Raw genomic sequence first — 20,975 nt, forward strand, 5'->3', positions numbered from 1 at the left:
CCGGAAAAGGAGAAGGCGTATACCCTACTGGAGCAGTTTGGTGCTCATGCGGCGACCAATAAAGATTCCAATCGCCAGTGCACCGAGGAGCTTAATGATCTCCACTACGATTGAGGCACCTCCGAAGGCACACCCGCAACGGCGCGGAGCAGACTCCCTACGCGAACTAGAACCCCCAAAAGAGCCCTTGCTCGAAGCTGCCCGCTCCTTCACAATCTTATCCGTGAGAACGGCAACGCCAGGCAGCGTCTTGCCCTCCAGCAGCTCCAGCGACGCACCGCCTCCGGTGGATACATGCGACATATTCTTTGCCTCGCCGCTCATTTCTGCAGCGCTCGCGCTGTCGCCACCGCCGATGATGCTCATCAGCCCACTCTTCTGCGTGCCAGCTCCCATCGCCTTCGCAACAGCGAACGTACCCTTCGAGTAGCATGCCATTTCGAACACGCCCATCGGACCATTCCAGATCGCGCTATTGCAGCGGCCAATCACATCCTCGTACATGCGGATCGTCTTCGGACCAATGTCAAGCGCCATGTAGCCATCCGGAATGTCCACGCCCTCCGTCACCAGCGGTGACTCCACAGCCTTGAACTCCTTGTGGCACACGTGGTCAACCGGAAAAAGCACCTGCACGCCGCGCTCCTGCGCTTTCTTCAACAGCGACTTGGCAAGGTCCAGCTTATCCTCCTCGCACATCGAGATTCCGATCTTGTAGCCCTGCGCCTTCTGGAACGTGTACGCCATCGCGCCACCAATCACAAGGAAGTTGATGCGGTCCAGCATGTTGTCAAGCAGTTGGATCTTGTCGCTAACCTTCGCGCCACCAACAATCGCAACCAGCGGCCTCGGCGGGTTGTTCAGCACTCGCGCAAAATAGTTGATCTCCTTTTCCATCAGGTACCCGGCGTAGCCCGCGCCAAGCACCTTGGGGATCCCTGTCATCGTCGCACTGTCGCGGTGCGCAGTACCAAAGGCATCACTGACGTACACGTCCGCGTATGATGCCAGTACCTTCGCCATCGCGTCGCGCTCCTCCTCTTTCTTGCTGCCCTCCTCTGTGTAGAAGCGCACATTCTCGAGCAGCAGCACGTCGCCACCCTTTAGCTTTGACACATACAGCGCAGCATCCAGGCAGTCGGGTGCAAACTCCACCTTCCGCCCCAGGAGCTCTGCGACGCGCTCAGCAACCGGGCGCAGGGTGGCGGCCTCCTCGTACCCGCGCACATCCTTCGCTGGCTTTGGGTCACTCATCTTAGCACCCTTCGGGCGGCCAAGGTGGCTCATCAGGATGCAGGAGCCGCCCTCCTTCAGCACTTTCTGGATCGTCGGAAGGGCGGCGCGGATGCGGAAGTCGTTCGTGATCTTCCCGTTCTTCACGGGAACGTTGAAGTCCACGCGGATGAGCACCTTCTTTCCCTTGAGGGTAGCATCATCGATGCTCTTCTTCTGCACAAGAGTCATGGTTTGGAGGAGGGGTTGAGTGAACGTAGTAGAGACTTAAGGAAATAAAATGTGTTGATGCTGAAGCAGTGACGTGGAAGTGCCCGCCAAACATGTGTTGTGCGTTAGACGCACTCGATTCGGCGTAGAGGAAATGACACGGAGCAATAAGTGAGACCTCGCAGAGAGAGAGCGATGAAAATGGCTGAGACAGTGCAGGAAGGTAGAGATCGCTTGCATCTACCTGTTCATACTCCACAACAGGAGCCCCCTCTCCCCTCCACTCTATCCCCGGCCCGTCAACAGGCCCATCGCGTCCTGAGAAGCACGGATACACACGGGTTGCAGCAATGCACCGACGCAGTCACCGGAGCAGGGCCTCTGCCTCATACTCTACCGGCAGCCGCTCCCATCATGGCGCGGCCACTCCGTGGTGCATTCCCCCTCGGGGCGGCACACAGGCTCCTCCCACCAGTAGGGAGTGAGGGCCAGGTGAGATGCGCTCGAGCCACCATGACTCTCTGCCCATCATATTTATAGCATAAACACGCTCACTGTCGCAGGCCCTGTCAACGCAGCGCCACCCAGTGCCTGACCGCCGGCATCAGCAGCGCCACACACACACACACCGCTCTGACCTCACCCACGTCGCCGGCACTTGCCCCCCCCCCTCGTCACCGCCAGAAGCGGTGCAGCATTGACAGGGAGGGAGGGGGGAGAGGGGGGAGAGGGGGGAGAGGGGGGAGAGGGGGGGGGCTGTCTGGCTTCCCCACAGAGAGGGGGGGATGTTGAGCCCCGGTATATACCGCGCACTGAGGCGCTGTCTACCATCCAGGGGATGGGCAGAGATGGGAGAAAAAAGAGAAGGGGGTGCGATAGAATCAGAGTCTGGGCATGTGAAAGGAGAGGCGGCAGCGCGATGTGGCAGAAGGGGGCTCAAGAAGAAGTATGAGGTGTAACACAGTACGCTATAGCGCCGAAGACGAGCACAAAGGAGGCCCCGCTGGTGGCGGTGATGGCAGCGGTGGCAGCGGTCACCGCTCTTTAAACTCGGCTTGCAGTGGGGAAGGGGAAGGGAGGTCGCCAGTTATCCGAAATCGGGAACAGAAATGGAGAACACACTGAGGCGGAGAAAGAGATGTAAAGTAGATCAAGCGGCAAACGATAAGAGCAGACAGAGTGGAAAGTCGACGTGAACTCGGTGAGCCGTGGGCTGTAGAGAGTGTGGGCATATGCGCTGCTTTCGCTGCTGCGGGTCTGTAGAGTCGTCGTTGAATTAGCCACTCCCCCTCTGAAAAGGCGAAAGAAACAACCAGCGGTAGACACGCGTACGAGGAGATGGACTGCAACGGCAAAGTGTACGAACGAGCAAACCAAGCGAAAAAAGTGTGTGTGCAACAGTAAAGTGGGCAGCGATAATGATCACTGTGAGTGCACGAGAGCGACGAAGATGTCCATCCACAGGAAACCCAAAAGCAAAACAGAAAGCACTAAAACAGAGATGACGTAGCACGCGAGTGCATAGACGTAAGTAAGACCCCGGAAGAGAGATGAACACACAAAAAGGGGGGAGAACGCTGGCAAGCGGTTGAAGTGAGTGAAACGGCGCAGAGAAAGAGAGAGACAGAGAGCTGGAAAGAGAGGAAAACGTGTAGAAATGCCACGGCGTTACGGTGAATGGGCGTATGCGTGCACGGGTGCACGAGGGAAAAAAAAAAACACCGTCGCGTTGAATGGGGCGTTTCGCAGCGTGGGCCGCCGACTTCTCTTCCAGGTGTCGTCATGGGCCCGGTAGCACGGAGTTCCTCGAAACAGACCATCGCAGCGCCTCCTCTCAGTCACGCTTTCCTTCTCCCTCAGTCCTGTGCAGTCACTTTTCAGCTAAGGACTATACGCTCGTATTGAGATATTATGCTTTCTTATCCACGGTAGCTACGTCAGGCAGCATCTTGCCCTCCAGAAGCTCCAGCGACGCGCCATCGGCAACAATGCTGATGATGGCGCCTTCGTAGCGGAGCATTAGACCACAAGAAGGGCCAGTCGAGATGGAGTCAACAGCACACCACGACATCTCAAACATGTCGAGCGCCCCGTTCCAAACGATAGGGCTACTTTCCTTCACACGGAAGTAGACAGCCTAGATGAACTCGAAGCCGATGTCGAGACCCCGGTGCCGCTCCGGAACGTCTGCCCTTGTCGTGGTGATCAGGGCATCCAACGGATGGGCGTGCGTGCGGCAAATATGGCTCTCAGGGCGCAACACCTTCACCTGTGCCTCTGCTGCCAGCAGCAGTGAGCGCTGCACACAGGCACACGTGTCTCCTCTCAATGCAAGTCGCCGATAGACCAGACATTCGTCTTCAGAAAGGCGTAAGCGACGGTCCCGCTGAGGAAGAGAGACTTAACATAGTCAAAGTTCTCCAGCACCTGCGCCGTGTCGCAGAGCTTGATGCCACACACGATGGCACGAAACAGGCGCGGAGCCGTGTTCGGCACTTATGCAAAGTATGGTGCCCCCTGCTCCATCAAGTACCGGGATGCCCCGTGTTCCGCCGCCTTCGGGTTGGTCGTCAGACTGGCACTGTCACAGTGGGTCGCTCCAAAGGCGCTGCTGATGTGCGCCTCAGCATTGGAGGCGAGACTGCGCGCCATCGGCAGTCACCCGTAGGCACCTGTAAAACTCTTCATTGTGAATAAGCGCAGGTTTTCAAGGAGCGTAGCCTCACCGCACCGCAGTTTTGCATGTCACCTTCAGCCCCGAGGCAGTCATGCGATAAACACGCGTGGTGATTAAGCAGCTCCGCTATTTCTACGGCGACGAGCTGCAGACTGAACTTCTCGTCATAGAACCCAGCCAGGCCGAGCTGTGGTACTCATTCAGCGTTACGCTCGCTCGTGATGTGGACAAGCAGTCTCCGCCTCTCCTCCCCTGTTAGTCGAACACATTCAGTGGTCTTGCCGCCACTGTATACGGCGGACAGAAACGCAGGCTCGCCTCGCTGAAACAGCATGGTAAAGGTGCACTCCTTAGGTTCACCTCTAAGACCGGCGAAAAATGCCATCTTCTCTCGTGACCCACAAGCCACCGCAGTGGCTACGTCACCTCTGCTCTTGCTCAGTGGCAGCCTCGCAGTCGGCAGCTGTAAGAAGATCAAGGTGGCTGATCCGAATGAATATGCAACCCTCAACCACGATGAGGTAAATCGTTGGGGCGGCTGAGAGACTGAGGTCATCATTGATGATCTTGGAGGAAACCCGGAGATCGTAGTCGCTGTTTAGGAATACACTCCTGTCCACCACCGGCCAGATAGCGTCAATATTCATTATCTCAGTAGGCTAGTTCGAGAGCACCATTGTGTCTCGAGATGATCGAAATAGCGGAGGAAAGAAAAGGGTTCGGGGAAGGTAAGTGGGGAGGAGAACGAACCATGATAAAGGAGAGCAGTGCAGTAGTGATGCGATCGAGCGTAACAGACCGACGAAGCGCACGAAGGTGTGGGGCAGGAGAAGGCTGAAGCAAAACACAGAAAAGGTCACGCTGAATTCCGCAGCAGCGAAATGAAAAAAATGCTGAGAGACTTAAACTGAGGAAGAATCCCACGCACGCTGCTCCCGCTCACCCCTTCACTGGGATGCAAAACGCCCACGTACTGGTAAGTTGGTGAAAAAGGCGGGTGGTAGCAAGGAGTAGTGGGCGTTGGTACGAATGCCTGCTTACGTGCTCCTGCACGTGTAATGTGTGATGTCCTGTTTGAGGGGGTGGGTGAGGTCGATGTGCATGAGTACTGCGAGCAGGAGAGTGTGGTCGAGTTCCTTTGTGTGGACTATTGAGAGAGTGCGAATGCTTGGTGGCATGCAGAAGTGAGGCGCATGTGCGCGTTGGAGTGAAACGGTGGGGTAGAAGAGCGAAAGAATATATATACGAAGGAATACGCGGATCCGTTGCGCAGACAACCACATTACGTAACGGTCATGGCGACACAGCGAAATATACGCAATACGAGTCAAGAAAGAGTTCGACTGCGACAGAGAGATGGACAGACGGGGAGTAAAGAAGGAGGCGGTGACTGAGTCAATGATCTCAGCACGAGATACGAGATCAGCTGCTGCGGCGCTACCAAAGACAGCCGCAACCACAGGTGCGCACGAACCTCCTCGCACGGCCGCAGAGATGACCGGAAGAACTTTGCTCACATCTGTGATCACATGGTGGAAGAGAATGACGCGTCGAAAATGCAGCACAGGCGCACACATATGGACGAGCACAGATACATGTGTACCGCTGAGCCCACGTGGGGGTGAAGGAAAGGAGGAGACCTTCTCCACAGAACACGTGCTGTGTCGTATCCGCTGACAACACTGCCCGTCTTGTGCACGGGTGAGTGTGCGTGGGTGTCTTCGTTCTGGCTGCATCCGGTCACAACGTAAACAGTGCCCAGAGTGATGGAGCGCATCAAACGGGAAGCAGCGGGACGAGCGTCCAGCCAACGCTCCACACTCGCGCGACGTGAATAAGCCCGCCCGTGCTCTCTGACATGCACTCATCCGCATGCCACGCCCGCACTGAAGTTTACATTAGCCCACCCCTACCTGCTCCCTATCCACTCAACATGTGAACAGCCCATGCGCAGACAGAACGAAAAAGGCGTAGACAGTGAAGAAAGCGAAAAGAGAGAAGCGGATCCGCTCGACAAGAATTAATCAGCAGCGGTGTGTACCAGTGGTAACAAGACCCTCCAAGGGGTTGCTTACCTCACCTTCGCCGCCTCACCATCCGCCCGCTCGAGAGCGCGCATGAGATCTTCCGGAATCGCCAAGTGCATCTCCGTCATGTACTGCCCCTTGCACATGAGCAGCACGAAGATGGTCTGCCACACCATACGAACCTCCTCCCTCGCCAGCACGAGGTCAACCGAGACGAGGCGCCCCTCCAACACGGCCACCGCCTCCTCCACCAGCGATAGATTAGCGTTAGTCGCTGGCAAGTACGGCGCGAGGCAGCCGAGAATGAGCGCCGACTCGGCGGAGCTCTTCCCGTGCACCACTACGCAGTCCTTCCATGCGTGCTGCAAAACCTCTTCTGCGCGTGGGTCCTTCAGAAAGTGAAGTAGGCGGCCGCACTCCCGCAGCATACGCACACTGTCCGGCGACGGCGCCTCCTTCCGTGAGACGTCCTGCTCGTACACTTGCATCCACAACTGAGCCGCCACGGCCAAGTCTCGAACCTCGACATGAGCGAGGAACGTGGCGCTGCGGTCCATCGACGTCACAATGGCCGGCATCAACGTGGCCCCGCAAGCTGCAAAGTGCTGAGCTACCGTATACGTGTGCCAGACAAGGTTGTAGGCGAAGCGGTTCCCCATCCCGCGCCAACGGTGAGGCCACAAGCTCAACAGCGCGTCCGCCGCCTTCGCCACGACGTGTGCCTCCAGCGGTTCGCGCAGCACCTTTGCAACGAGTGGGTGCAGTGCAAATGCTCCCTCCTCCCACTTGGGCGACAAAATCCCGAGCTGTGAGGCTGTCACAGAGAAGTCACCAGCCGCATTGCCAACGATGGCCCCCACCACAGCGTCCGACACGTCGCTCACGTGAAAGCAGCTGATGATGCGCAGCATCGCGCGTGCGTTAGGGTACGTCTTCTCCAGCTCTGCAATTCCAATATCCACCAACATCGAAAGGGCCGCGGAGATGCTGAGAGCGTCGTCACGCCGTACACTCTTCTCCATCAGTAGGCGGCCCAGCTGTGGTGCACTGCAGACGTCCCCCTTCATGAGCAAGGAGGCAATGTGCATCAGCAGCGGAACGTAGCCCAGGTTGTAAAACACCGTCTCCAGCTCCTGCGAGAACGTCAGCTCCGACAAGAACTGCCGACTTGCCTGAGGCGAGAGAGCAGATGTAGAGAGACACGCTATTTTCGTCGAGCTCATCACATTTGCCGCGCTGGTCGTCATCAGCACGTACACGCTCGCGTGCTCTGGAATGAGCGCCAGCACCTCTTCAGGAGAGGCCACGTCGTCCACGACCAGAAGCACGTCCTTCTCCTTCCGCCCCTTCATGGAGGCGAAGAAGTGCTGCAGTTGAGACTGAAGCGCATGCTTCCCGTTGAACCACTGAATGCAGGAGAATCGCTGGCTGTGTTTCACCGTGTCGCAGAACTCGGCAGCAATAGTGGATTTGCCGATACCGTCAAGGCCGACAAGCACCTGGTAGTGGCGGCCACAAAGAAGGTTCTGCCACAGCGTGCGCACCTCAGCCTCGCGGCCAACCGTGCGTGAGGCGAAGACGGGCACCTGATACAGGAGCGGGTGCGACTCCTCCGACGCACGCTCCGCGCCAGACGCGAATCTGTCTGAAATCGTCTCGCCAGTGGTAACGTTGCGAGCAGCTGTCCCAGTGACGAGACGGGTGAGACGACGCATGCTGCAGGTGTGTTCAGGGGGGCCTCCCAACCAACCGTGGTGTATGGGTTCCGCCCTTCGCTAGCGTGTCTCTTTCTCTCGTGGGTGTGCGTGACTAGCGCCTGCGTCGCGTGTCCGTTATAAGCGGAATGGCGGAGGCGTGGGGGGAGGGGGGCACTGACGGTAATAAAGAAGGAAAAGAGAAGGGAAAGACAGGAAACCCCATCAATAGCACATGCACGGTCCCTTCTCCGCACGATGACAAACATTAACGGTAGACCTGCGCGCACGGTGTACAGCGATGAGCCTCCGCAAGGCGCGCGACAGCTGCAGCGACGGCTGCGCCCGTGGTGTCCTTATGAAGGAGAGAAAAGACTCGGCAATGGCGCGCGAAAGAGCTGCCGACGCTCCTCCACTGGCGTGCACGTGGGTGGTTTGTTGTTCTCTTCGGTAGTACATGCGTTGTGAGCCCTGATATAGCAGTCAGGCTGCAAGTTTGCAGCACCCGTCTCGATAGCGCTTGCACTCGCCATCTCTACTTCTTTCGACGCGAGTGACACGCCAGCGTGGTGGACACCTACAGGACACATCCTTCCCCTCCCCCCCCCCCCGCTCCTACAAGGGGAGGAACGAAAGGAGCACACGAAGTGGAGGAGGGGGCACATGAGCGGGGGCACATGAACGGGGGCACATGAGCGGGGGCACATGAACGGGGGCACATGAGCGGGGGCACACGAGGAGAAACAACAACGATGTACGGAGAAGGAAAGAAGGAAGGGCAGGGACAGCTTAAGCGAGTATGTGACTACACACTGACTTAACAAAATCAGCAACATCCTCACCATAAGGCGCAGAGAAACAGGTTCGAACGCTTGGTGAGAGCCATGCATACGGTGAATGAGCACCGAGAGAGAGGAGTTGATGCAGAGGGGGACACTGCATCGGGTGCACGCGCCGCCAACGGCGAGCGACGAACACAAAAACTGCTCCAGGAAAAGAGTACTACTTCGGCGGAGTGAATGCCTTCCATGGCGCGTTGCCGTCGATGTTCAGCTTCGGAGCTCGGTTCGTCGGTGCACTCGACAGTGGAGAAGGCCTCTTGAAGTCCTTCATGAAGCGCTCAAATTGCTCGTTGATGCGCGTAGCAGAGACTTCCTCTGCGCCTACTTGGCGTCTAAACTGAATTTTCGCCATGTTCTCGTTGATTTCTCCAATGATGTTGTTGCGTGCACCGGAGGCGACAGTGTCGTACTCCTTCGCCCTCTCTGACAGCACATCCCTAGAGCGCTCTATGTCATGCATCTGCCGCTGCTGCGCCTGCAGCACTGCCTCGTTCTCGTGCGCGATGCTGCCCTCATATCCCAGATCCATCTTGGTGGGGAAGCGGCCAGTCAAGTGCGCCACGGCATCTGCGTCTTCTGCGTAGCTGCGCTGCATATCGCTGTGCATCTGCGCTGCCTCTTTCATACGTGCGCCGCAGTAGCTGTTCAGTCCCACGCTCTCGTCGCCCTTCCCGGTCGAGCCGCCGAGCACCTTGGCCTGCAGCTCATTATTGTTCTGCCAGTCAACAGTGCTGCCATACTCGTCCATGCACACACCGCGCACCAAGGCTCCGTTATTCCAGATGCCGGTGAAGGTGAGGCGTGGCTCATTGATGAGGTACGTCTGCGCACCCTCGCCATGAGCACGGCCGTGCTCATTAAATTCTCCCTCATATGTGTACGTGGGTGTGTAAAGGGTACCGCGGCGGATCTTCCCATCGAGGAACTCTCCTACGTAGACGAACCCACCCTCGAGCTTCATCTTGCAGTCGGAGCCGTGCAGTTTGCCGTGGAAAAACGTGCCCTCCTGCAAAGCACCGGTGGCAAACACGAGTTTGCCTCTGCCGTGCGGTTGATTGTCTGAGAACTCGCCTTCGTACACAAAGTCGGACTGCGTCAGCCTGCCTCTCACAAACGCCTCATCACTCAGCGTGCCCTCAAAAACGACCTCCGTCGTGCCGTTCGGAATGCGCACCACACCCTCGGTTATTTCATCACTCTTGAAGACACCCGCGTAGTGGGTGCCGTCGGCCAGCCACGCCTCGCCACGCCCCTCGCGCTGCCACTGAATGTTAAACTCGCCCCGGTAGAGGTCGCCGTCTTCCTCCAGCTGACTCCCTGGTAGCGGGAAACCAGACACCGGGTCGTATGTACCGCTATAGACACGACCGTCGGGAAGGATGGTGATGCCTTTGAGGAGCAGAGTGGGGTTCTTCGGGTTCAGGACACCTTTGAGGACGGCCCCATTATCCAACGTCACGCTGCATAACAGCGTGGACCCCAGACGACGAAGCATTGAAAGTAAAGGTGAGGAGAGTAAGCAGTGCGCAGTGGCACGCTTGCTGCTGCTGTTGGAGACGAAGAAAAGAGGCGCTTGTTGGTGCAGGCGAAAAAGGAGGAGGGGTGAGCAGCGACAAGATGAAAGAAGTCACGGTGACGCCTCTTCGCCTACGTGGTGCTGTACAGAAGACACATCACAAACCTCAGCCGCCGTAAAGTGTGCAAAGAAACGGAGAGTTTGTGATGATATCGGGGAGGGCACGAGGTGTAGGACCACACGACATGCAGAGGTAGAGAGGGTGTGAAGGGAGTTTTAGGAGGATGAAGTGACACTCCTCCGACGCCATCACCGGCGCGGCGGACCCACAGGCGCGTACACATGGCACCTACGTATGAAGACATAGACAAGTGCACGAGGCCGTCCATCGCGCATTTCCACGTTGTTTTCGTTTTTTTTTTCATTATTTCGGTGCGTCTTCGGTAACCACTCAAAGAGAGCGTCTCCCACAGCGAAGTACGGGTGTGTAGGGCGGCAACACTCATTGCACGCCGCTTTTAGTCCTTGTTGACCACTGGCAGGTGGGCGTACGGTGCAACTACTCGCAGGCGCATGCCTACACAGAAGGGCATAAGTGCACACCCACAAACAGCGGCTAGACATCCAATGGAGTACCACAAACAGTGCGAGCACGGCACCACTTCCACGAGGACATGCAGATGCACACCACTGCTCAAAGAAAAGGGAAAAAACAAGCGGTGCGCCCGAGGCACACGAAGAGGGCGCCACGGTGCGCTGAAAGGAGAAAAAAGAGGGAGGAGGTCATTAACAAACCGGAGTTCCGGGGTGAGGGTCCGAGCCGGGGTGCATCGTCGACCTGCATTTGCTCACCAGCACACGTCGCAGGCACCGCACCCTCGCTTGGCGACAGCCACGAAGGCACCGGGCTTCTTCGAAGAGACGCTTCTAGCATACATCCATAGAGAGAGAAAAACAAAGAAAATAATGAAGAGACCGATTCCAGGGAGGAGCCATCGGGATTGTCGCGGTAGTGAGGCGAGCACGAGAAGACATAAAGGTATGCAAACATGTCTTTACCAACGCGTCCCTTCTACCACCACCAAGTCAACCAGCACACACATCCATCCACAGCACACCTATGACTCTGTGTTGCACCACGGCTCTGTCACGGAGTCGAGCCAACTAACACCGTCCGGCGTCGTTCGGCCCCACTGCAACCCCACTGCATGCAGTGCAGGGTAGGCCTCAAGATTATGTGCAACATCACCGCAGCGCAGTAACAGCAGAGAAGCCATGGAAGGATGCCTGCATATGTTGAGCCGTCAACACGACGCTTAGTGAGCTGGGATAAACGTCATCATGGCCGCAACTCTCTTCCACACAGCTCCAGCACAGACTTGTCCCTCGATATAACGAGTTCGCAGTCGTACCAGAAGAGACGTTGCACGCTCTCAGCTCACGTACGGCGTGGGAACTGAACCCTGATACCACACTGAGGTAGCCGGCATCATCAGGGAGACTGAGGCGAGGAGAAAAATGATAATCACAACCCCCGCTAGCCGTGCCTCTCCCTCTCCCTCGGCGTGAAGCACGATCACCTCCAGTAACTGCTGCAAGACGCACGACAGTCGAACAGCGACAAGCGAGCCAAGAAGAAGACAAAAATGCGAGGCACCACCATCACTGCTCCACTGAACGAGGCTTGTGTAAGGTACTAAAGTTGTACCTGCAGTTGTACTGCACCTTCGGTGGGGCCGCCTTGTGAGCTGCCGGGTGCGGAGCGCCACTTGATGGCGGTGAAGGACAAAGCGATGCCGCCGGTGGAGCACTAGCAGCAGCGACACCACACGGTGGTCGAGAGGACACCCTGGGCATTTGAGTCTCTGTCTCCACGTCGGTGGCTGCACCGCTTCCTGTGACTGCTCCTGGAAGAGAGGGTCCGGCAAAAGGCACCGGAGATGCCGTGTGAACGTGAAGTAAAGGACATGGAGGAAAGTGCATGTTGCGTCGTTGGCATACACTCTCTGTCGCGAGGAGGGCCCAATCGTGAAGTCGGTGAAGCGTTGTTGGTGACGATGGGGGTCCACCGACGCGGCGCAGCTGCGGGTGAAGTAGCACCCACGACAGCTGCGTCACGGTGAAGGCGGAAAGGGAGGAATTGCCGTCATAGTCAACCATGTTTGTGTAGAGAACCGTCGCCACCTTGCCTCGGAAGTGCTGCTTGAGCCACTCCGCATAGTCCCCGACTGCCGCCGATGGTGGGGCCAGCAGCACACCAACGCAGCTCAAGATAACGCGGCGGTGGTCAGGTGTATCGTCGCCATTAGGGCAGTCTCCTGATTTAAAGTACCGCTCCAGTTCTGTGGGATTGATCGATTCGCAGCAGTCACGGAGGGCCTTGGAGAGACCGCGCTGCCACACTATGTCGGCGTGCGTGTCTCTACGGCGAGGAAAGGCCCACACACCGTCCATGCTCCCGGCGGCCACCAAGTCCAGCATAGCGGCCGGGGCCGCCGCGTATGCCGCCTTCCATCCACCTGTACCACCGACGTAGGCCGCGCGAAAGGGATTCCACGCCGCCGCCGAGGAGCTCTGCGGGGTAACGAGACCGACCTCCGTCCATAAGGCGGCGAGAGATGGCCGAACCGTGGTGCTCGGGGCTTCGATGCCATCGCCTTCGTCACCGACAACAGGAACGGCAGCAGCAAACTGATCAAGCAGAAAATCAATATCGCAGAGGCGTGAGCGGAGCAATGATGAGGCAACTTCCAGAGAAACCCCTGTAGCTGCCGGTTGCTCCGCCTGCATTCTGGCAAGCACAGAGGAGAACCACGGTAAGAGATGCACGCTCGAAGAGGCGTCAACATCAGGATCAGACGTGGGAACGTTAAACGGAGTGGCAGTGGAGATGTCCAGGAATCTGCGCAAGGGCTCAGTTGTCGCCTGCTCACCTAGCTGAACACGCAAAAAGGTGCTGATGTCGGCGCTTGTGGTGGGTGGACAGGTAACGAAATGCTGCTCAACCGCATCTGCAAGCAACCGCAAGACAGCCTCTTCAACCCTCGCCACGTCACTACTTTTCCCGTTGGTCGTATGCCTGAGTTGCGGAGGTGGCGGAGTCGGTGGTGCGGTGACATGTAACTCCGCCGAGTCTGCCAAAAGCTTGCCGCGGAGATCACGCAGCCGCGATTCGCCATCAAGCGGTACGCAGAGGAGCTGCCCCTCAGCTACATAGGTCATCTCCATCACAAGAGGAGGTGCGCCATCAGTTCCAGCAACGCCGTTACAAAATGTGTCGAGTGCAGCACAGCGGAGGTCATCTAAGGCGGTCCCTTCACGTAAGCGGCAAAGCACCATTCGCTTCTCAGCCCCCCAACACGCGGACACTTGAAATCTAACCGAAGACCCGTCATCGTCATCGTCCTCGCAAACGCACGACAGGCATGCAGCCGTCGTGACATCACTGGAGAGGCCTGCCGTCGTACAGATCACGAGAGGTGGCGAATCCGCTTCGGCAATGTCATCCTCAGATACCTTCGCCGTAGCGCCCTTAGCGCGTGTTGCGCCCTCTGAGGGGGAAGTAGCATCTGAGAAGAGAGGGGAGCGGCGTGGACTCGATGCTGCTGAGTCCACCTTAGTAGGTGATCTGTTCAGAGGCCCTGAAGACGCGGAGACGCCCTGCAGAGACGTGAGTGAACGTCGCTGGGACGACGCAACACGTCTCTCCGTGACTCTGCCTCTCTCTGAGCTGTCCCCATTGCGGGGCGACAGAGGCAAAGAAGCTGCCGGGGCTGCGGTACCAGGCCTCCGTTTCTTGTCGCCGGCTGGAGAAGAATCTAACTCTTCTGCGTTGGCAGTGGCGGCAGCCGATACTGCTGAAACTGCGCCTCGGTTAGCAACAGGCGATTCTGCCGTAGGTGCGGCCGATGACTCTGCCTTTACTAGCGGCGGCAGGGTGGGGTGGTGGAGTGAGAGGCGTACCCGCAACGGCTGCTGAGACTCTTTTGCTAGCGCCAGCCACTCTCGCAGCACGCTATCTGAGTCAAGGCACACAGACGAGTCATTGGAGAGTACCGGCACATGCGATCCCGTAGCGGCACCGGCTGCCGACTCGCACTCAGTCGCAAAGCGCCGCCACAGATTCATTTCCTCCTTCGTGTAAACAAAGAGAAATTCGCATACGGCGGCAGCGGCTGGCCGCACCTGCACTCGCGTCTCGTACTTTGCAATAGGAGTGGTACCCTCACGCAGGAACACGCAGTGTAGAGTATTGGAGGACTCAGCGGAGGAGGATGCCACCTCCGCTGCAGATGGCGATGATGATGGTGGCGCAGGCGAGGATGGGGTGGCAACCTTTCGAGACGGTAATGACGATGAAGCCTCGCCCTTCCGCTCTGGTGGGGCCTGGGAGGGCTCACTTGAGGACGGACTCGGCGGCTCGCTTACCAAATTCGAGAGCGGTGGAGGATGCGGCTTCAGCTTCCTCATCGCCACTGTGCTATCTAAAGGTAGTGGTGACGGCGAGGGCGCAAGCGGCGCTGTGAACTGCTGCTGACTTGTCCGTCTGCTCATGTGGCGCGACGACGCTTTGGGAGTTTGCATGCGAGTGCCGTAGGTGAGTCGAGCCGGTGTGCGCTGCGACGCGTGCTGGCGCAGCAGCCGCAGAGCAGCCGTGTCGTCTATGATTTCGACGGGGTCACCGCTGTGCTGCTGTGGCATCGTGTACAGTACCAGCTTCATTCCCTCCTTTGTGGGGCTAATACTCAGCGTGTCCTCGACGGCCCGTGCCAGACTTGCCAGCACAAACCTTGTGGGTATGATGAAGGTCTTCTCGCGGTGGCTCGGGCTGTTAGCACGGGACGGGCAGGTGGGTGGCGAAAAAACGTGCAGCGTTACCAAGTCCTTGTCAACCGCGTACTCCAAAGACAGGAGGCTGCCCAGGCTCCGAGGCGAAGCGGCGCTGCCAGAAATGGTAGCCTCAAAAGTGAGAATGTGAGTGGTCCGCTGCTGAGCCGCCGTTTTAAGCAGCTGCTGAACATCCGCATCACTGCGCAGGACAACCTTTTGCCCTTTTTTTGCCGTCGCCACCTCTACCAGGCTAACAGCGAGGGTGAAGTCCACTGAGTCGAGTCGAAGGTCCTGGGACTGCACAAAGGCCCGCAGCTGCTTTTGGGTGGACACTCCATCAGGAAGGTCGCAGGAGCGCTTCATGCGATCATCTCCACTGTGCACAACTAATACGCACTTCATCCTTCCTCCCAAAAAAAAAAAAATGGCTAAGCGTGTCTTTGCTATGTAGCGTCCGGCGAGAAAGAGAAAGAGGCAAGGACAGTGTAGATGCAAACTGATCCCTTGAGTGCGTTCAGCCTTGCTGCTCTCGTCTGTGCGTTGGGCTCGAAAAGCGCGGTGCCTCGGTAACAGGAAGGGGGACAGGGGTGCGCTGTTCCCTCTCTTACTGATGCAAAGCCAGGGATGTATGAGAAGTCTTTTGGTGTGCAGTGAGCGTGAGAAGTTGAGTGGGGCATGAGCGTGTTGCTCACGGACACACACACATACACACGCACACACACACACACACGCAGTGCGAAAGAGAGGGGAGGTGCAGAGGAAACCAGAAAAAAATAACGTTGAAAAGAGGGAAAGGGCTCAGATACACGTGGAGGAGGACATCAACGTCGATGGCAGTAGAGAAAGCGTGCGAAAGACGCCATGAGAGGAGAGGAAAAGGGGGGCGATTGGTTCCCCCTGCCGCCGCTGTCGTCCCTCCTCAACCCTCCCAGCAGCACCGCGGCAAGGGAGAGAAGTAGAAAAACTTCTGTAACAAATCAGACCCCCGTTGAGTGGCAGACTTTGGGTACAGAATGAGACTAAGGAAAAAAAGAGGCCTTCCAAGAAGACGAGTTGAACAGGGCTGCCACATACTCACAGCTTAAGTGCACGCTAACAGTAATCGAAGAGAACATGGGCCACTAACTCAGGTGCATGATTCCTCAAGTTACAAGTCGGCAAGCAACCAGCTGCCATTTCCCTTGATGCCTTGGAGAGTGTGCTCATCCACCCCTCAAAGCAACCGTTTCACTGCCTCGTTTGGTATTGGCGGCTCAAAGCACCAGTAGCCTCCTCCCGCCGCCCTCCTCCTGACCCTTTCTATGTTCAGCTGAATGGGGACGGCCCCACCCTTCTAGACGTACCTCCGCTCTGAAGTGAGAAGAATGAGAGCGGGCTGGTGAGGAGGAGGAAGAGAGGGAGAAGTGCCGCAAGCGAGGGGAGGACAGCGATGCACCGCGGATAAGAAAGCATGAAAACAAGAAGACAAGAGCGCGCACAGCGCGTTGGTTCGGCGCGCAGAAAAACGCGCTCACAGTGCCGGCATAGGAGAAAGGGAATAAGGCACACAAACAGACCCACGCGGAAAGGGGCGGATGTAAACCCAAACGTCGCACAGAAAGACACGAGGTGGAAACAAACAAAAAATGAAGGCGTCCCACATAAAAGAGAGATCCGTTGTGTCATCGACCTCATAGCCTGTGCTCGCCAACCGACGCGCCTCCTCTACCCATTGTCACCACCGCCACCGCACCCATCCATTCCTCCCTACTTCACACACGCACACACACACACACACACACGCCCTCAGCGTCGTACAACAGAGCAAAGAAGGCTGGAAAAGGATAAAGAGGGGGAAAGGGCGATGTAGCGCGTGCTTGGATGGACGCACTCCAAACATCTGCTGGAATGCGCCCGCGAGAGAAACCCATTGTCCTGACACGTGGCACACCTACCATCACCGGAGGACGGTGGGTGGAGAAACAGAGAGAAAAAGTGCGCGTGCTGAAGAGCTGGAGAAGATGAGTGAGGAGAAGGGCACTATTATGGTAGGCAATGGTGCTCTGAGAAAAGGAATCACACAGGAGTGTGGCGCTCCCCGCTCGCCTAAAAGCTTGAGTTGCAGGTGCAGTCCGCCTGCAAGTCTCATGCCCCGTAGACCGATCTACTCTGCAGCCGCACAACTTCCGAGGTGCGAAAACAACGCAGAGAAACAATGAATACCGAAACGCCAAATCTCTCCTCGTGGCCTCGCACGAGTACCAGAGCAAGAGGGCGACGGGGCACATACAAAAGCACGCGACAACCACAACGCGCGAGAGGCAACGCTACGTAGCGATGGTGATCGCCCGCGGTGTGGGGATTGGGTGTCTTGCTAAACTGCCAAAAATGAAAGATCACTCGAGCAGGACGCCATGGCTAAAATAAGCTTCAGTGCGTGCTGCTGTGTGGCATTGAGCGTCGTCGTCATCTTGAGCTCGCGCTGCGACGTGCGCATGTCCGCCAGACGATGCTGGCGGAAAATCGGAAACCCACGCTCGATAGACTGCAGATGAAATCTGAACCTACTGTTGACCTCCTTACGCACGTGCGCGTCGTTTAACAGCGTGTGGATATGGCAGTACTGGCGCACGGTGATGTCCAGAAAGATGAGCAACACCTCGTTCCGTTCCGGCGTGTTCCTCTGAGTGTAGTTGGCGTAGTGGCTGAGCATGTTGCCTGTGCTATCACCCACGGTGAGGTACTGCGTCATGCGATAAGGAATAGTGGGGAGGTTATACTGAAGCTCCGACAGAACCTGATGCCAGTCAGTGTCGCAAGAACGGAGGCGCTCCCCTGCTGTGACCGCCCGCTGCGCTGCCTCCTGCGGTGTGAGAGGGATGTCCCTCCTCGACACCTTGGAGCTGCTAGAGTCGACATCATCGCCACCGCTATCCTCCTTGTCCTCCGCGTTCGGCGACTCGACTGTGCCGGCCATGTCTTGCGCCTCGCACTCCAAGGAGGACTGCACGTACCAGTAGAGAGCGTTGCAGTACGTGGCATCACCAGACCTCCGTTTCACCTCATCAGAGACCCAGTACAGCTTCGAATTATTCCAGCGGTCCATAGCCTCGCCAAAAAGCTGCTGGGCAACGCACGGCTTGCGGTACTTTTGTAAAGCGATGACGCCAGCCTGGCGAAGGTACGCCGCCTTCTGAGATTCCAACACCATCAGCGAGGCATAGTCAATGAGTTGCTCCATCTCTGTCATCTTTGGAAAGAGAATGCCGCGCACCTTCTCGTACGAATCACGGCATAAGTGGAGGGCGAAAGGATCCTCCATGCATAGGCGAAGGTAACGGTACGCCTTCTCCATGTTGTGGTTGTCGTTCACCTCGTGCACCGCCAAGTAGTAGTAGCCGTCGCGCAGCTTCGAGTCTAACTCAACCGAGCGCTCGGCCAGCTCAACAACCTCGGGGGTGATGCGCTGCTCGCGACTTGAGACAAGCGCCGCTAACTGCGAGTAGACTTTGCCACTGTTCGGGCATGTCCGCATCGCGGAGCGGAACAGGCGCTCGTCCGTCCACCAGTCCTCGTTGCGCCGGCGGGAGAAGATACCCCAGCCAACGCACAGAAGCAACAGTGTGTAGAAGTAGCGAGGAACGACCCCCTCGCGAAGCCCTGGGGCGGCCACGATAAAGGTGATGAGTAGCACCGCGCCGATAGATGGCACGTACAGACAGCGCTCAGCTATGAAGGTGCCAACGGCGATGAAGAGGTGGCTAACCGGAGCGTACGGGATTGCTATCCAGAGGAACCCAACGAGGCCTACCAGCGCCACGCGAGAGCGGGACGCAAACGTGCCGTACAGGAGGCCTAGCAGTGTCACCACGGCAGCACCAGTGACCTTTAAGGAGTAGGGCACACGAGGGTCCTTCAGGTCGTGCATGTGCGGGATGCAGTTGAAGCTGTACTCGCAGCACAATGACGTGGGGAAGAAGAGCAGCTCCAAGTTCTTCACCTGAATCAACCACCGAATGCTGAGCCAGTGAAACAGACCTTTCGGCACGAAGTACTGCGGGTTTTCTGTTTGGCGTAACAAGGGGTTCTTATGCATGTCAATATTGCCAATGAACCTTCGACGGAAGACTATGTAGCTGGCCAGCTCCAGTACCGCCACACCAATGACGAGCAAGGACCGGAATCCCTTGCACCGTCCACAGGCGTACATGACGCATGCGTGAACACCATAGATGGCAGTGAAAGTAATGGCACTGTCTTTGCACAGAATGCTGATGATGAGCGCGTACGCCGCGAAGACGACGTAGCGAGCGGTAAAAATGCGCTGCCGTGAGTGTCCCTGCTGTTTGAGCTCCCTGTAAACTTGTTTCGCTGCTGTAGCGGTGGCCGACAACGCCTTGACCTTTGGAGAGGCACTCGAGACGGCTGCAGTCACTGAGGCTGCGTCAATCAGCTCATCAACTTGGTTCAGATACCTGTGGATGCCGAAGAATCCGATCAGTCCAAAGAAGCAGTAAAGCAGCTCACACCGCCCCACGATGGACGTGACGGCGTCGACATGGACGGGGTGCACGAGGTACAGCAGAGCCGCTATCAGCGGTACCGCATGAACAGGAGTGGTCAGCACAGCCATGCAGGACTGTGCTTTGGCATTCTCAACGGAGAGTACCGCCCTGGGCACCACCACGTAGACGTACAGGCGGGCGAGATAAAAGACAAGGCACACGTTGAGGTACGCGACAGTGTAATTCAAGCCGTGGAGGAAGGCTGGGCTGTGGCGGTAGCCCATCAACCAGTGCTGAATACGAAAGGTTAGCACGGTGATAGGACGGTACGACCCGTTTGACTCGAAGCGGTCGAGCGGCTTTCCCCAGAAGTCATTGTAAAAGATGGAGCCGAGCGAGGTCTTGTTTGCCCACGCGTCAACATTTTTATCAATCGCGAGGTGGTCATCGAAAGTCATGTCACCGAGGATGCCGTTGCTGAAGATGATCGCGGCCATGAGCAGCATGAAAGAATGAATTTGCACATCGACGGGGTAGACAAGCTGCCAAGGGATGTTCTCAGCGGCCGGCACCCCCTTTCTCACTTTGTCCGACATGGCTGTGAGGAGGCGCACACGTGAGCATGTCATACAGTGTGCGTTCGGCCTCACTGCCCTCGTGGGGTGGTGGGGCGAGGTGTGAGGAGTGATGAATGAGAAAAAAGTGGGAGGCGACTTGCCAGCGGGAGGAAGAGAGATAAAAAGGAAAAGGCTTCTACTAGAAACACCGCGGCGCCTCGTGTCCTGCTTCACAAATGCGTCTGACAGGGTGGGGACGTGATTCTCACCAGTCACGGGGCAATCGCAGTGAGTGCGTGTGCGATGAGGAAGCGGAGATCGCGCACACCGAGAAGACCTCAAGCCGGTGGAAGATGAAATCAAGAGAAACGTATGAACGTAGTGAAGCAACGCATTGAATGGCAGATTCAAACATATTGAGGGGAGGACGAGAAGAGCAGAGCACACCTGGCACCGAAGGCAGGTGTGCATCTGTGCATCACCGAACTCCCATCGATGTGCTCCACAAACCGGAGAAGGGGTAAACAATGGCAGGCAAACAAGTGGGTCTCGTCAGTGCTTACGTATGAACGTGAACATGGGCGTGTGTGTCCCTTCGCCGATGTGCTTCCGCATCATTACTTGCGTTGTTGACTGCACCCGAAGACCCAATTCAGCGTTGTGTACGACACGATTTTATGGGGCGTGCGAGATGAAATAGCGCACGTCGGTCAGGAAGAAGACGGTCGCTCTATGCGTGACCCATTTTGTCTTTCCTCCGAACGCGCCGGCATCAGCAGCGCCACACACACACACACATCGCTCTGACCTCACCCACGTCGCCGGCACTTGCCCCCCCCCCTCGTCACCGCCAGAAGCGGTGCAGCATTGACAGGGGGGAGAGGGGGGAGAGGGGGGGGGCTGTC

At 57.3% G+C, this 20,975-nt stretch overlaps 5 protein-coding genes across 5 annotated transcripts, besides 3 other annotated features; all 5 read right to left on the reverse strand.

Annotated features, from left to right (window-relative positions):
* Positions 1 to 24: 24 nt before the first annotated feature.
* Positions 25 to 1,464, reverse strand: LPMP_204320 (PGKC, phosphoglycerate kinase C; the record flags this gene model as incomplete). Its single annotated transcript, XM_010700331.1, has 1 exon — positions 25 to 1,464. One exon carries the CDS (start codon positions 1,462 to 1,464, stop codon positions 25 to 27), a length of 1,440 nt encoding a protein of 479 aa, XP_010698633.1.
* A 230-nt stretch (positions 1,465 to 1,694) lies between these two features.
* Positions 1,695 to 2,263: a repeat region.
* Positions 2,264 to 6,191: 3,928 nt separating this feature from the next.
* Positions 6,192 to 7,862, reverse strand: LPMP_204330 (hypothetical protein; the record flags this gene model as incomplete). Its single annotated transcript, XM_010700332.1, has 1 exon — positions 6,192 to 7,862. The coding sequence occupies one exon, from the start codon at positions 7,860 to 7,862 to the stop codon at positions 6,192 to 6,194; it is 1,671 nt and encodes a 556-aa protein (XP_010698634.1).
* A 981-nt stretch (positions 7,863 to 8,843) lies between these two features.
* On the reverse strand, positions 8,844 to 10,178 carry LPMP_204340 (hypothetical protein; the record flags this gene model as incomplete). Its single annotated transcript, XM_010700333.1, has 1 exon — positions 8,844 to 10,178. One exon carries the CDS (start codon positions 10,176 to 10,178, stop codon positions 8,844 to 8,846), a length of 1,335 nt encoding a protein of 444 aa, XP_010698635.1.
* A 1,084-nt stretch (positions 10,179 to 11,262) lies between these two features.
* Positions 11,263 to 11,697: a repeat region.
* Positions 11,698 to 11,861: 164 nt separating this feature from the next.
* LPMP_204350 (hypothetical protein) lies at positions 11,862 to 15,431 on the reverse strand (the record flags this gene model as incomplete). Its single annotated transcript, XM_010700334.1, has 1 exon — positions 11,862 to 15,431. One exon carries the CDS (start codon positions 15,429 to 15,431, stop codon positions 11,862 to 11,864), a length of 3,570 nt encoding a protein of 1,189 aa, XP_010698636.1.
* A 1,951-nt stretch (positions 15,432 to 17,382) lies between these two features.
* Positions 17,383 to 20,142, reverse strand: LPMP_204360 (hypothetical protein; the record flags this gene model as incomplete). Its single annotated transcript, XM_010700335.1, has 1 exon — positions 17,383 to 20,142. One exon carries the CDS (start codon positions 20,140 to 20,142, stop codon positions 17,383 to 17,385), a length of 2,760 nt encoding a protein of 919 aa, XP_010698637.1.
* Positions 20,143 to 20,834: 692 nt separating this feature from the next.
* Positions 20,835 to 20,964: a repeat region.
* Between the last annotated feature and the right edge of the window lie 11 nt (positions 20,965 to 20,975).

Source organism: Leishmania panamensis, assembly GCF_000755165.1.
Source record: "Leishmania panamensis strain MHOM/PA/94/PSC-1 chromosome 20 sequence".
NCBI classification, from domain to species: domain Eukaryota; phylum Euglenozoa; class Kinetoplastea; order Trypanosomatida; family Trypanosomatidae; genus Leishmania; species Leishmania panamensis.